The sequence below is a fragment of the Physeter macrocephalus genome, chromosome 7, assembly GCF_002837175.3.
Source record: "Physeter macrocephalus isolate SW-GA chromosome 7, ASM283717v5, whole genome shotgun sequence".
NCBI lineage: Eukaryota > Metazoa > Chordata > Mammalia > Artiodactyla > Physeteridae > Physeter > Physeter macrocephalus.
In genome coordinates this window covers 140,964,031-140,980,050 of record NC_041220.1, presented here as the reverse complement: position 1 = coordinate 140,980,050, position 16,020 = coordinate 140,964,031, and the positions used below count along the sequence as shown (strand labels likewise).

Sequence of the window (16,020 nt, the reverse complement as noted above, 5' to 3'; positions counted from 1 at the left end):
GTTCCAACTCGTTGGATTCTAGCAAAAGCTGTGTCAGGACAAGCTTCCAAGGGATGGGGTAGAAAGGATATACTACTGACAGGTTGCTGAGTGGACAAGAAGCCAAGAAGTTGAGAACCAACAACTGACTCAGCATGTTAGTTGTGTGGTTTGTTTACTTGAGCATGAGTCCAGGAGGCTCAAACTAGGTTACAAACTATAAAGTGACTCACAGTTTAGCAATCTATGTAGCCATCAGTTGCATGTAAAAATAAGCCAGAAAACATAGAACGATTATTTTACTTTTTTGGTCAATAGTTTTTGGTTAACAATTTTTTTCAATAACATTGCTAAGGAAAGTATAGAAAGAAAAAGAGATTTGCTAACATTTATTTTGCTCTTAAAATGAACCCAAATGACATAAGGTTTAAAAATTAAACCTAACTAAAATATGTAAAATTATACATATTTTTACATGGCCTTTAGACATCAGTTTGAATCGAGAATGAAATGCACAAAAAATCTGATTCAAATGTGAACGATAAAACCTATTGGTCAGTACAATAGGTATCAAAGAGATAGGCAAAAGCAAGTTGTTTACAACTACCAGACACGCTCTAAGCGTCCCAACGACCCTATAGCGTAGGTGTTTTGTTCCAGATATAAAACTGAGGCATGGAGAGGTTAAGTAATTTGCCTAAAAATCATATAGCTAAAAAGAGGTGAGCAAGAATGGCGCTTTGAACTTGGCACTTTGAGCCTGCTCTGCAGCTTATGGCCTCAGGAGACTGTCTAAACCTGTTGGGTAGGCTAAGTCCGAGTCCCAACTTCCCCTGCTGTGTGGTCTTGAACTGGTCGGGGCACTTCTGAAATACTAGGATTCTCTTTTCCTCACAGGGTTGTGAGGCTTTACTGTGCTAGTGCGTATAAACAGACTTTGGGAACTGTAAGAGGTCGTTTCAGATATGAGGTATATATAATACGTCACCTTGGAGGAAGAGCTTGTCTTTTGAGTTTCATCTACAAATTGAGAATAAAAATCACGGCGTGTCCTGCGGCCGTTGTGAAAGTGAAATGAGAGGGCATGTAAATCAAATGATGCATTACGGCACAGTGCCTGAAACACCGAATTCGATCAAAATGCTACTATTCAACCCCCTTCACTTGCCGTTTCCCGGCTTAAGCAGGAAGATTTTGGTGACTCTCTCTGTTAAGTGTCCCTGGGGCGGGGGTCTGAAATAAACTCTCCGAGGACAGAGACGCGGCTAAACTACCTTTTATTTTCCCCCTTGTAATCATCTCCTTCGTAATCCCACTGTGCAGACTGAGGGCTGAGACCAGAAGAGCTAGAGCACCAGGCGGTAACTCCAATTCTTGCACGCGGCGCGGCCGCAGAGCCCACAGCTCCGCGCCTCCGCCCGCCAGGGGGCGCTCGGCCGGACGCCGACCCCCGGGAGCGGCGGGGCTGGAGGAGGCGGAGCCCAACCCGGCAAGATGGCGCCGTCCGCCTTGTTGCGCTCTTTCTCCAAGCTGCTCGCCCCGGCCAGGCTCCCGAGCGGCTGTAAGTGTCCCTCCTCGAGCAGGCCGCCCCGACCTTCCAGCCTGCGGCTCCCAGGGCGAACGCAGCCCCGCGGGGACAGGAGGCGGCTGCGCCCCGGGCTTGTCCGGCCGTGACCTGCGCCGGCCCGCCTCCCGGAGCCCACGCCTGCCTCCACCCGCGACTCTCGGCTCCTCGTCAGCCGCCGCCCACCCTCCGACCCCTCGGGGTCTCGGCGAATGGACTTTGAGTCCCTCTTCCTGCAGACGCGGGAGAGGGAGACCCTCCCGGGGGCGCTTCTATCCGCCCACCCCCGAGACGTCGGAGGGGTCGCCAAAGCCCGTGTACGAGGCTTTGAAGGCGCCCTGGACGACAGGGGCCACCGGTCTGGCCCTGCTGGTGGCCCAGCGCGAGTTACTAGGCCTCTCTGAACTTCTCTTTCTGTGGCTGTTTAAATGAGGAAGTAGAAGGGGGAATTAAAAGCGACAATACGCATGTAAATGTCAGGTTTATACCTACAGGGCGGTAAGTTATAGATTTAGAGACCCTTGCTGTCCCCTTTCAGCTTCAGCGCGGTCAAAGTTCTACATTCGGGAACCGCCACATGGCAGACCTGACTGGCTGAAGGTTGGACTGACCTTGGGCACCGCCGTTTTCTTGTGGATCTATGTAAGTATATACTCCCTTAAACCGTGCTACTCCAGCACGCTGGAGAGGACAAGTATCGGTGTGAGGTTGATTGTTGAGCAGCAAATCTCCCATACCATAGGTTATTTATGTAACTGCTAATAATCTGTTTCTCCAGGAGGGAAATCCCAAGGACTAAAAAATATCAAGGTTTCAGAGGCATCGAGAAAGTATAATGAGGCTGAAATTTCTGTCATTGTTCCTTCGCCTGGTTTTGTCGTGAATGGCAGTTTTACTACATATTAATTATCCTTTAGTTTATATCTTAATGAACATGGAGGCGGGTTGGGGTTTTATGAAGGCACTTTTTTCAGATGCCGTAGGGACAGATCGTAAATGAACAAGCTATGCAAATTAAATCCCATTGGACTTAACAAGATATAAGATTTTAACAATGTTTGTATAAATACATTGTTGGAAATTGTACCTAGTGTGTAGCAGCCTTTTTCTTTCTTTCTTTTTTTTTTTGTCTTTGTTTACAGTACGCCAAATGCTTTACCTGTAAAAACTTGTTTAATTTTTTCAACAACACTACGTGGTAGTACTATTATTGTTGACCTTTTACGGATGTAGGAAACACTTGGAGAAATTAAGTTGCCAAACCCAGTTCTCCCTGACTTCAGAGCTACACTGTAGACCACTGTGAAATACTGCCTCTCCATAGATAAATTTTTTAAAAGTATCTGTGCGACATTAGTATTTAAATTTTTTGTTTTGGAATTTCCTCCACTGCCGCCCACCTCCAACCCTTAGATCTCTTATTTGGGATTGTTTACATTAAAGTGGTTCAGCTCTTTGACATGGAAAGGAGGAAGAGATGTTGAAAGTTACTTACAACTTAGTAACTAATCCTTTCAAAATAACGTTTGTTATAATGTAACTTTATACATTTTTAAAGTTTTCCTAAAAAGAAACTTGTTGCTGAGAGCTCTGATGGATATTGGATCTTTGCAACACATGTCGCCCTATATCAGCCATTGTTCTCCTTGCATATTCTGTCAGACCGTGGTTCTGAGAAAGTGGCTGTCCTCCATGACATCTAATTAATACATAATACAGTTGGGGGATGTGGGTTGGTCGTTCACTCACAGTATCATACTTCTGAGGTTAGAAGTATAGTACACATCCACCAACCCCATCTAATAACCAGGTCTGCTCTGTCCTGTTGCTTTAGCCCCTCTGTGGTAAGGCTCTCCATTCCATTCATTCCCCACTGAGTGAAGTAATTGATTTGCAGAAGTTGGATTTAAACTTTTAAGGGTTGCCTTCTCAAATTTAGTATGTCAGGTTGTGGTGAACAAGTACATATCATTCATAGCTTTTGGACTTTTGTATCCCTTAGCCTTCTATTTCTAATTAGAATAGTTGTAATTCTTTTAACCTATCCTTATTTCTCTTGCAAAATATAAATATCATTAGTTGATCTCCTCTTTAAGTTGCCAGGAAGATTACATTTCTAATTTTAATTGTCACCTACTTCTAGCTCATCAAACAACATAATGAAGATGTTTTAGAGTATAAAAGAAGAAATGGGTTGGAATAAACTTTTGAAATACCGATACAGTAAGTATGTGATTTTCTAGGATTGAATAGACTCTGCAAGTTAATTTGACCTCTTTTTAAATAATGTGTTTTGACTTTTTTCATTAGGTTTATACTTTTTAGCACCTATATTCCTGTCTGTGGCAAATTTATGAATTTTTAATACCTTGGCTCAAGGATCTCTTAGCATAATCATTTTTAATCATTACACTTTGACTGTGTTCAGAGGAAGTTGTGCTTAAGAATGAAACCAAAGTCATATTTTCTTAAATCTAGTAGTGCTGTACACGGTGCCTTCATAGCACTTAGGACAAGTTATCATTGTTTGTGTATGTATTTCTTAGTACCTGTTTGTCATATACCACACTTGAGTGTAAAATTCCATGAGAACAGGGCATTCAATTGTTAAATTTTTTACTGCATGATGATTTTAGTATGATTGTCATTACAACTAACACCCAGTTGGACAATTCCTGATAAAACCTAGCTGTGAGTAAGATAGAATACCCTGCATGGTCTGTGAATTAAAAGAGAGTGAGTTTATTTTATATGTATATGTGTGCCATATTTCTGAAAATATTTTTAAAGGAATCCTGTATTAATCCTTTTGTAAAATGAAAAATCATCCTTATAAATCTCAGCTTTCTTGGATTAGGTTGATTAAAGTAGATAACTTATATGTGCTGGAGAATAAAATAGTAATCACAAATGTACATTTTGTTCTGTTATTATCACCTTGCCCATTTCACTACTTCAGTCAATCAAGAGATAAAAATGAAATAGGTTTTTAAATCAAAACCAGATGCTTTTGCTACTCCTGTAGTTCAGATTTAAAAAAAAATTTTTTTTTTTTTTTTGCTAAAACTTAGATAAAATGAGGAGTTGATATTCTTTGTGGATTTGTTTTTTTAGACTTCCCCTGATGCTCTAAGGTGCATTGTTCAGAATGGTCTAATTTTAATATTACTTCTGCTGGTTAATGCTACAGTTTTCTTTTTTTTTCCATTATAGGTATATAGTGTTTATAGCAGTTCCTCTGGATTCACCAATCTGTTGAGTTGTAAACATGAGAGAAAGCGTTACATGTGAACATATGTCAAGTCAGCATTTGTGTTTCACATAATTAAATTTAAAAATAGTTCTGTATTCTTCAGATTATGTACATTGTGACAATGTATAAAATGTCAATTCTAATGTAAATTACTAGCAGTATTTTAATGTGGAAAGTACCATCTGATAACAGGGTCAGTGGTAATTAAGGACACATTGGTAAAAATAACTTTTTAAGGATATAGATTAAAAAACAAATCACTGCTGAGGATTTACTCCTTCTATCAACTTCTAATTTCTAATCAGAACACTTATTTAGTGATCAGGATGATAGAACTACTCCTACTCTATTATTTAAAATACAAAAGAACCCAAATACTATTTTCTTCTTACCACAGTTTCTTCTTACCACAGTTTCTTCTGACTCCATTTCCTTGAGTTTGAATGATTTTCATTTGGGTGACTTTTACACCAGTATGGCAACAGTTGGCTCATTTTGCTAATATGACTTTCATCCAATGAATAACAAACTATTCAAAAAAAGGAGTTGGTGAGAGCTAATAGAGACAAATGAAAAAACACTTCATTTATCCCTCATCCAAACCCTCTCTTGTGAATCAGTTAACACCTATTTTTATGCCACTTCATTAACATGTAATTTAAACACTTAATGTATGAATACTATACATTTAAAAGTGTATTATTTGTATCTCCATTCTGATGTTAAATAGAAAGTTTATAAACGGCTTTGTTTGTGTTTGGGGCTCTGGCCAACACTTAACTCTGGGAGATTCATGGCCCAATACCTTTGGAAGTCACTTCTGAACATAAGTTCAGAGTTACATTATCTCAGATTAAGTATTTAATCCAAATTCAGTGAAAGACCAGATAAAACAGTAACTCTTAACTTTTGTCAATTCGGAGTCCTAGCTGGTAGAACTGGAAAGGACCTTAGGGGGTCATATAGACCAATTCCATAATTGTACAAATGCAAAAAGCAGAGGTAAAGAGTCATTTGCTCAATATCACTGGAAAGTAGAATGATGGACTCTTAAAGAAGACCATGTCCTATTCCCCAGAATTTGTATATATGTTAGGTTAGGTTAGGCAAAGGGGAATTAAGGTTGCAGATGGAATTAAATTTGCTAATCAGCTGACATTGAGATGGAGAGATTATCCTGGATTATCTGGTTGGGGGAGGCACCAGTGTGTGTCAGAGTGGTGTGACATGAGAAAGACTCAGCCGGCCATTGCTAGCTTTGAAGATGAAAGAGGGCCAAGAGCCAAGGGACGGAGAAGTCAAAGAAGTTCTACGCTGGAGCCTCCAGAAAGGAACACAGCCTTGCTGACACCTTAACTTTAGCCCAGTGAGACCCATGTTGGATTTCTCACCTACAAAAATGTAAGATAATAAATTTGTGTTGTTTTAAACCACTAAGTTTGTTATAGCAGCAGTAGGAAACTAATACTGTCACATGGTAATGGACCAAGAAGTCAGGTATCAACTCCCAATTCAAGGAACTTGACCCTAAAAGAGACACTTAAAATTCACATCCCTAAAGGGAACAGAAAACTCTAAGACACTTGAAATTCTGGAAACTGATAACCTCAGTTGGAAATAAAATACAGCTTTAACAAGCAAGATTTACTGTATGTCAGGCCTTGAATATAAAGCTGCCCTGTGTGGACTTCCATCTTGATTGTGCCTCTGTAACTCCAGGGGGAGCCATTCCTGAAGACTAGGGCTGTCCAAAGGAACTTTGTGCAACGATGGACATGTTCTGCCTGTGCTAGCCAGTGTAGTAGCCACTACTCCCATGTGGCTATTGAGCATTTGGAATGTGATTAATGTGACTGCATTTTTTTTTTAGTTTTATTTCCTTTTCATTAAATAGCACATGGGGCTGGTAGCTGCCGTATTGGACAGTACAGATGCAGATTACTCTGAGTAACACCTCCTAGAGTTGTGCCACATAGGGGCACTGGTGGAAAGGTGCTTTCTAAACTAAATATTGAAACCTAACTCAAATTATATGAAACTAAAAAAAGGTTATGAGGATACAGAGTGACTCACAGACTGCCATAACAGGCATGCATGTGAGCCCAGGAATAATTGGAATTCAAATGTTATCCACACTTTTGCTCTTGGCTCTGCTTTCTGCATATGTGCTTTATTTCCTTTGCACACAGACCGTCTCTTCCCCAGCCCACATTGTAAAGAGAAGGCTACGGTCAGTAGTCTCTTAAACTGAGATGTTTTAGCTGGACTGAACAAGAATCGTTCTGATACACAATTCCTAAGAAGAACTTGGTCAAATGATGGTTCCTTTAGCAATAATGTAAAAAAATTCCATAAAAAAGAAGATACAGACAAAATCATATGTCAAATGCTGTCAAGTTTTTTATTAGATCAAAATCAGACCTTTTTTTTCAGATTTAGTATCTGAGATAGTCATTAAATTATTTTCTTAAGTTGCTGTAGAGAAAAAAAAAAGCTATAGGAGCTCAGTTTTAAGTATAAGAAGTTGTTATGGGTTAAATTTTGGTCCCCAAAAAGATATGTTGAAGTCCCCCATTATCTCAGAATGTAACCTTATTTGGAAACAGGGTATTTGCAGATATAATTAGTTAAAATGAGTCTACTGGAGTAGAGTGGGCCCTTAGCCCAATGTGACTGGTATGTTTCTCAGGAGAAAAGACACAGACACACAGGGAGAAGACAGGAAGGATGGAGGCAGCGACTGGAGTGATGCATGTGGAAAGCGAGGATTACCGGTAAACATCAGAAGCTGGAAGGGTTCTTGCCTACATGTTTCACACCTTGACTTCAGACTTCTAACCTCCAGAAGTGTGAGAGAATAAAGTTTGTTGTTTTAAGCCATCCGATTCTGTAGTAATTTGCTATGGTAGCCTTAGGAAAATAATATGGAAGGGGTAGGGAATGTCATGTTTATTTTACTACAGAAGAGAAAGTGAATAGATGGAAAGACTACTGAGGAACCTCCAAGAATAGTTTAAGAATTTACCATCTTGATTACCCTTTCTCCTTCATTTTATCGAAATATTTTAGGCCATCAAAAGCGTGCATACCAAATGTAAAATAGCTAGCTAGTGGGAAGCAGCCACGTAGCACAGGGAGATCAGCTCGGTGCTTTGTGACCACCTAGAGGGGTGGGATAGGGAGGGAGGGAGGGAGGAGATATGGGAACATATGTATATGTATAACTGATTCACTTTGTTATACAGCAGAAACATTGTAAAGCAATTACACTCCAATAAAGATGTTAAAAAAAAAAGCGTGTTATCAGGACTTTCTCAAATTGCTTTCCAGTTTGTCTTCCTAGATACTCTTCTAAATTGTTTCACTTTATATCCGTATTGATCTGTTGAAAGTACAGGTTATAGCTTAGGGATTTAGTATTTAAAAAAACAAAGCTGTTTCCAGCTTTCTGTGGAGCCTAGGAAATCACTCAGTCTTTGAAAATTGCGTTTAATTTTATGGAACTTAAGCCTTGAGTAAGTATGACTAATATTGCCAGTGGTTGGGGAGCTTCGTGAGCTCCCTCTCTTACAATATGTTTTCAAAACTAATATTGTCTTTGTCAACAGTCACAGTTAGGTGGAGATCATCTTAGATAAACCAGGTTAACTCTAACCCTAAGTTCTTGTTTTCCCAACAAGACCAAGAAAAATGTCGAGGATGTGTTCAAGGGCGGCATTATAAACAATGTGGCTACCAGCTGGGAAACCACTGTCTCAGCCTTTAACAGTCTTGTAGAGCGAAGACCTACTGTTAAAATTCTCTCAGGGTTCTGGAGAAACAGCTTGCTACAGAGTGAATTTGACACCCCACAGGCATGTCCTTTCTTGGGAAGTGTTTGACATCAAAATGGAAAGCCACATATCCTACAGGAGCAGTAGAGTAGGTGGCAAATTCCCTTTGATCCAAGAGGCATGAGCTTTTGGCTAAGATGAAAAGGGATCTGGAGAAGTGGCACTATTTATCTCACAGTTCTTGCCTTTGCCAGCTGGGATGGCCACATCCGACCTAGAGGACATGAGAAACTCCCTACTTGACCTTAGCATGCGACGCGATGGTGGAGTATAATGGATCCTATCAAGGGCGCACTGAGAGGCACGAGCACATTGTAAGGGAGCCTGGAGCTTCGGCTTAGGCTGCAAGTCAGAGTCTAGCACTGCCTTCTCCGACTAGCTGAGCGCGTTTTACACCTAATGTGCTTTACAGCTGACAACACCACAATGAATAAAGGAGGTATCCCCATTTTACTCAGACCAGTACATCTGAACAGGTTTCTGATTCCCAAACTCAGGCTCTTAACCACGGTGTTAGACTACCTCGATTTTTTTCATGTGTAATACAAGGATAATCAACATTCCTCCACCTACTCCTTAGGCTTGTTAAGAGGATGAAGTACAAAGACAGATGTGACAACACTTTGGGAGAAGTTTTGGAAGCCCTATACGCATGTGTGTTATTTTTGCATTGTTTAGGTGGTTTGCATTGTTTAAACCAGTTTGGCTTTAACCGCAGCCCTTAGATTACATTTATCACTTATATCTGGTCAGAGATTTCTTTGTGATCACTGACCGCACTGATGGTAGGCTTGGCAGCCACTCCTGAGAAAAGATGTTGGTTCCATGTCTGTTTAACCTGAAACTATAACCTCTGTGAGTGGTAGCAGGAACCATAACTTGTTACTGAAGAATGCCCTGGAACACTAATAAGATACTTGGTAAATATCTGTGAAATAAATTATGACCAATCCTCAGCATCTAGCACAATCCCTAGGCATTTTGACAGATACTTACAGACAGTTTGACTGAGAGTAGGTGGCTGCTATGGAACCTGGGGATGATCCAGAAGAGCTCAGACTATATCCAGACTCTGAGTCTACATCGGAATTCTGAAGAGGGGTCTAGAACCGTGTCCTGGGAGGCATTATCATTTACAAGTGTTCACTCAGAATCCTTTTTAGGGGAGCTGCAAGTACATTAAATAACAGTATAGTATATGCATTAATTCTTTTTTCTTTTTTGGCCCTGCTGCACAGCTTGTGAGATCTTAGTTCCCTGACCAGGGATTGAGCCGGGGCCCCCGGCAGTGAAAGCTTGGAGTCCTAACCACTGGACCGTCAGGGAATTCCAGCATTAATTCATTTATTATTTTTTTCTTTCTTCTCCACATTAATGGACCTTTTTTTAAAAAAAAAAAACTATTTAGTCTCCGCTGGGTCTTAGTTGCAGCACGTGGGATCTTCCTTGCGACCTCTCCGGGGCCCCCGGCAGTGAAAGCTTGGAGTCCTAACCACTGGACCGTCAGGGAATTCCAGCATTAATTCATTTATTATTTTTTTCTTTCTTCTCCACATTAATGGACCTTTTTTTTAAAAAAAAAACTAGTCTCCGCTGGGTCTTAGTTGCAGCACGTGGGATCTTCCTTGCGACCTCTTAGTTGTGGGATGCATGCAGGAACTAGTTTCCCGACCAGGGATCGAACCCTGGGGGCCCCTTGCATTGGGAGCGCGGAGTCTTACCCACTGGACCACCAGGGAGGTCTCCCGCATTAATTCATTTAAATGCATTTACTGCCTTTGACTATTTCCTCTCCCTGGCAACTAAGTCAAAATTCAGCCTTAAGCAGACCAAAGAAAGAATGAGCTGTAGTGCTAAACAGATTTGTTTTCTCTTTTAATTTTAAATTGGGCTGCACCAGGTTGGAAATGGTTAGGAGCTCTCCCCACAGATTTGATTTGATTTGTCAGTCTGTACTAGCTGCTAGCAGTTCATTCTAGGATCGTGTACTTGATGCTGGGCAAAGGTAGCAAGTGTACTAATCTGCATTTTGTTACTCTCAGGACTGCCTAACTTCTTGGTGGAGGGTCTGGGTCTAGCCCCTTCTTTGGGGCTTGGAAGTCTAAATCTGACCTCTCATTAACACAGATTACCTATTTGCTCTTAAGGTTTAATCACTAGGAATAGCTAGTGACTCTGAGCATCAAAAAACTAGTTCTGATCATTGGCTTGTACTCCTTAAATGAGAATATATTAAAGATTATTAGAACTGGGTTCAGAGCGAGAACCTCTGAGGAGTGTTTAGTTATTCACCTAGCAAATGAGCAGACAGTTTGCCTGTAACATGCCAAGAGAACTGGGAACTAGAAGGACTGTGTTAATGTCCTTTAAAAAAAAAAATCATAACCATCGGTCCCTGAAAATTCCTCCCCACCACGTACCTGGTCGTTTGCTAACCGAATAACTGCCACCTTCCTCGGAGGGATGAAATAAAAATTAAAGGAGAAAATTATGTGAAAGTGCTTTACAAACTGTCAAGTGCCAAGCATACTTAAGGGGTTATTATAGTAGGAAATGGTGCCCTCCAAAGATGAATCACTGAGAAAATGTTATAAGCATAAATTATTGCTTTCCATATTCAAACCGTGACAGATTCTCGTCGCCACAACGAGGCAAGTGATTGAAATCTGGAGGGAGAAACTAATAATTTAGTGTTTTTAGTTGATTTGGAAATACTAGCTTCACATCCCATAGAGGAATATGCAGCATTTTTGGAGTTTATATCTTAAAGCCATTGTAATCAGGAATTGCCTAGAAATTCAGCCATTAGCGCGGAATTTTCTTAGGACTCTGAACGTCACCCAGAGCGCGAATGGGAGGCTGAGGCTACCCCTCTCCTCCGTCTCCAGGGAACTTGCAGCTGCCCTTTCCACTCCGAGGAAAGCTAGCGGAGTGCGTGAGAGAAAGTGGGTTCGGCTTGCACACGGCGTGATACATCCTGCCTGTGTCTCATTCCGGATGCGGGTCCCGAGACATTTCCAGCCCGCTCTGAGGAGTGCCACTGTCTGGAACAGTACAGGGCAGGCAGATGACGGCGACTTCTCGGGCCTCCATCCCTTTTCCGAGATGCCACCAGCCGCTTCTCGGGCCCAGGCGAAGGCGACGGAGCCTGCAGATCGGGTCGAGGGAGGACGGTGCGCACGACCAGCGCCTGCGCACGTCCCCCACGGGGCCGCAGGGCGGGGCGGGGCGGGGCGGGGCGGGGCGGGCAGGGGTCAGCGCCCCGCCCCGGGGCGGGGCTCGCCAGGGCTCCGCGCGCGCCGCGGCACCGCGGGGCTACAGCGGCAGCGGCGTGCAGGGAGCCGGGCGCGATGTACCTCCGCAGGGCGGTCTCCAGGAGCCTGGCGCTGCCTCTGCGGGCGCCCCCAGGCCCCGCGCCGCTCCGGAAGGACGGTGAGTCGCAGGCGCCGGCCCGGGGGGCCTCTCCCGGCGTCCAAGCCCGAGGAGGACAGGTGCCCCGCGCACAGATCGCGCGGGCGCCCCGGGTCCCGCCCGCCCTTCGTGGGCCAAAGCCAACCCCGGCAGCAGAAGCCTGAGACTGGGGATAGGGATGGGGATGGAGGGGGGCGGGGAAGAGGGGGGAGGGTCGCCGGGAAATGGCCTCGAAATTCTTGGAGACTTTGGAAGTAGGGTGCCTTTCCAGCGCGGCTTCTGGATCCGCACTAGACCTCCTGGGTTCGAGTCTTGGTCTTGGGCAAGTGACTTCACTTCAGTTTCCTCATCTGCACAATGGGGACACTGATGAGATTTAATGAGTTAATGTGTAGTTAACAGCGCTGAGAAAAGTGCCTGGCGAAAGTCGGCCAAGCTCACCCCTGTCTTAATACAGGGCCCAAAGCGCTCTCCAGCTTCACGAGGAAGCAGAGGAGTGGGTGAGAGGATGGACCGTGGTCTGCGGGCCAGGCAGGGCGCGCGGGAGGCCGTCCCGGCCCCGTAGCAGTTGGGTGAATGCTCTTGAGTAAATAGACTCAAGACCTGTCCAGGACTCGGCAGCCACGAGGCTGGGCCGTGGCATCCCCGGCGAGGAAGGGGCTTCGAAACGCTTTCCTTAGGGGCTGCAGAGAGATCTGGAGCCCTCCAGCTGTCGGGCTGCGTGCCCCCCTGTATCCATCACCTGTAGATTTTCTAAAGCACGGGGAAAGGGAGCGAATTTCCTGAAGGGGAAGTGGCAGGGCGAGCTGGAAGCTTATTCAATAAAAGTGGATGCGCACGAAAGCGCCTAGCCTAGGGCCTGGGCCATCGTAGGTGCCGAAGTGTGAGCAGGAGAGCGTTTTCCCTGCCAGCCGCCGGCGGCCCTGCGCCCAGGTTTGCGCTCGCGGGCAGTTCTGCCCCAGCCGGCTCTTTCCTAGTCGTCGCGCATCTCCCTTCTCTTTTCCGTCCCCGACTGGGGCGCCGGCTCTTAGACAACCCCGTGGAAAGTTCTTAGTTCTCCCGTCACTTTGCCCCACTTGCTAAGGCTTGCATTGGAGTCGGGGAGAAAGAGAAAGACTCCTGCGGAAAACTCCATGGCCAATTTGTTCCCACTTTGATTAGGCCTGCGGTGGTGATGGTGAGGGTGGCAGAGAAGGAAGGTATGTGTCACTAGCTTTATTCTTCTCTTAAAATGCTACTGAGAAGAAGTTGCCTCCAGTAACAGAAATAAGGAGTCTTCGTTTTCCTTCACCTTTATGCCGAGTAAGACAGAGCAGACTTTTCGCTGCTGAAATAGGGGGAAGCCATTCATTCCTTCGGAAGTTCAGAAGATAACGGGGCTGTTGTGATTGGGGGTGGGGAGATGGAAAAGGCCCCGACCGTGGCCTTTCGAGCTCTCTGAACGCAGCCCTCACCGTCCTCACGGACAAGCATACACATCCTTTTTTGGTAGCTGCACATATTTCAAATAATTTCCTCCCCAACTTGGGGCAAAAGAAAAGAAGTTTGAAAATCCTAAACAGGTAGTTAGCGATACTACTTGTAGCAGTACTGGTCTTTTCCTCATTTTCATCTAATTACTTTTTTGTAGTATTGATTCATTTATGTATTTTCAGAACTGTTACTGACTGGAAATTTGGCTTCGGTCATGGACATTAACCTTGTCTTGGTACTTCCAACTTGAATGAAAAAGGAAAGTGTTTCAGTTTATTGAAGGATAAAATTTTAACCGTGCCTCATCAAATTTTGTTCTCTGGTTTTTGCTTTTAAAAATGTAAAATTTTAATGAATAAATAAATTAGGTTTACAGTAGATCACCGGAAAAACTCAGAAAGGCAAAACAGAAGTTGCCTGTAACCCTACCACTTAGTGAATACCACTATTTGTCTACATTTTAGTGTACGTGGTGTTCCAGACCTTTTGTTCCCCCTTTCTGCATTTTTTTTCTTATGTACATTGCTTCCACAAGGTACGTAATCTGGGATAGTCCCGTATAGATGATTCTGCTATAACTTTTCACTTAATATATTGTAAATGTTTTCTCGTGTAGACAGTCTTCTGCAAAAATTAAAATATCTGTTTCACATTTATGAATATGCTAAAATTTGTCTAATCTTTACCAAATATTTATTTCCCATTTCATTGCTCTTTTAAATAACTCTGCCATAATTGTATTTGTCTTTACTTAAACCTCTGTAGCTTTCTCTATTTCTTCCTATTTAAAAAAACTTTTTGATATTTATGCCTGGTTGCCAACTATGAAAGCTATATATTCCCTATTTAATAACAGCTGTATTTTTAAACCAACAAAAGCTCCACTAGAAGTCAAAGACATAACCTCTTACCATAGCCTCTCTGGGCACATTTGTAGGGAAAAATTGGTTTTTTCTAAGAGATGATCATTTATATCCAAACTAAGAACATATATACAAAATCTTCCCAATTTTGCTACTATGGAGATTTGTAGTTTGTGCAAATGTCTTGAGATTTGCTTTCTGCAAATCATAACTTCTTCCTGGTCCCTACACCCTTATTTTCTGTGTCAGGCCACATCAAAATACGTTGAGTTTTCCTAGTCACACAAGTCTCAGGCTTTTGCACACGCCCTGCCTTCTTCCTCCAATGCAATTTTCCCTCCCCTTGTTTATCTAACAAACTCCTACTTTCCTTCAAAGCTCAGGTCACGTCTTTTCAATTGTGGCAGTTACCTTGAGCCAGCTAGCTGAGTTCTTTCACTGCGTTTTCATGCTATTGTAGCTTCTGCTTTCATCTATTACAGCATTTGTCATACTGCATTGCAGTTATTTGTCTACAATTATTCGCCTGTACATCTTTTCCCTCTTTTTTGAGGCTAGGGAGCTTGTGTGCTGTGTTTACAGTTATTCTCTTTTTTTAAAGATTATTTTGTTTTATTTATTTGTTTTTATTTTTTGGCTGCACCTCCAGCATGTGGGATCCTAGTTCCCTAGCCAGGGACCAAACCTGCACCCCATACATTGGAAGCGCGGAGTCTTAACCACGGGACGGCGAGGGAAGTCCCTACAGTTATAATCTTTTTAAAAATATTTATTTTTTTATTGTTTATGTTTGGCTGCGTTGGGTCTTCGTTGCTGCGCGCGGGCTTTCTCTAGTTGCAGTGAGCGGGGGCTACTCTACGTTGCGGTGCACGGGCTTCTCGTTGCAGTGGCTTCTCTTGTTGCGGAGCACGGGCTCTAGGCGCGCGGGCTTCAGTAGTTGTGGCATGCAGGTTCAGTAGTTGTGGCTCACGGGCTCTAGAGCGCAGGCTCAGTAGTTGTGGCGCACGGGCTTAGTTGCTCCTAGGCATGCGGGATCTTCCCGGAGCAGAGATCAAACCTGTGTCCCCTGCATTGGCAGGTGGACTCTTAACCACTGCGCCACCAGGGAAGTCCCTCTTTATCTTTAAAATAGAGAATTTGAGCTATATGAACTTTAAGCTTCTTCTAGCTTTGAGTCTATTATAAAAATTTCAATAACGTAGCATATGGTATATACAAATTCTAGCACTATAGAGCTAATATATTTAAATAGAATAATACAGTACCTTAATCTGTTTCTATTAGTCTGTACAAAATTGCCCTTGTATTTTAGATATGACCTTATGGCAACATTTGTCTTAAAAGAGCTTATATCTGGTGGGAATGTAAATTGATACAGCCACTAGGGAGAACAGTATGGAGGTTCCTTAAAACACTAAAAATAGAACTACCATATGATCCAGCAATCCCACTACTGGGCATATACCCTGAGAAAACCATGATTCAGAAAGAGTCATGTAGCACAATGTTCACTGCAGCTCTATTTACAATAGCCAGGACATGGAAGCAACCTAAGTGTCCATCGACAGATGAATGGATAAAGAAGATGTGGCACGTATATACAATGGAATATTACTCAGCCATAAAAAGAAACAAAATTGAGTT

General features: G+C 43.0%; 2 protein-coding genes across 3 annotated transcripts in view; both read left to right on the top strand.

Moving 5' to 3' along the window:
* The first annotated feature begins 1,401 nt into the window (after window positions 1-1,401).
* Window positions 1,402-7,673, top strand: NDUFC1 (NADH:ubiquinone oxidoreductase subunit C1). Of its 2 annotated transcripts, XR_008617920.1 has the most exons (5): window positions 1,402-1,540; window positions 2,082-2,185; window positions 3,687-3,766; window positions 4,757-6,197; window positions 7,486-7,673. XR_008617920.1 is itself a non-coding variant. In XM_007103828.4 (4 exons), the coding sequence occupies exons 1-3, from the start codon at window positions 1,474-1,476 to the stop codon at window positions 3,744-3,746; spliced, it is 231 nt and encodes a 76-aa protein (XP_007103890.1). In that variant the 5' UTR covers window positions 1,402-1,473; the 3' UTR covers window positions 3,747-3,766; window positions 4,757-7,673. The 2 variants fall into 2 exon arrangements, 1 of the variants encoding a protein (XP_007103890.1); XM_007103828.4 differs by having other exon boundaries at window positions 4,757-7,673.
* A 4,256-nt stretch (window positions 7,674-11,929) lies between these two features.
* Window positions 11,930-16,020, top strand: part of MGARP (mitochondria localized glutamic acid rich protein) — a 12,468-nt gene continuing 8,377 nt past the window's right edge. The window contains exon 1 of the mRNA XM_024119395.3: window positions 11,930-12,061. Within this exon, the coding sequence (XP_023975163.1) occupies window positions 11,980-12,061 (82 nt within the window). The 5' untranslated portion in view covers window positions 11,930-11,979. The remainder of the gene's footprint in view (window positions 12,062-16,020) is intronic.

Bases quoted from the DNA above. Each gene is read 5' to 3' on its own strand.
- NDUFC1 (XM_007103828.4), top strand. From the start codon at position 1,474: ATGGCGCCGTCCGCCTTGTTGCGCTCTTTCTCCAAGCTGCTCGCCCCG. The intron at 1,541-2,081 runs GTAAGTGTCCCT...GTCCCCTTTCAG, and splicing joins GGCCAGGCTCCCGAGCGGCT to CTTCAGCGCGGTCAAAGTTC. The intron at 2,186-3,686 runs GTAAGTATATAC...ACCTACTTCTAG, and splicing joins CCGTTTTCTTGTGGATCTAT to CTCATCAAACAACATAATGA.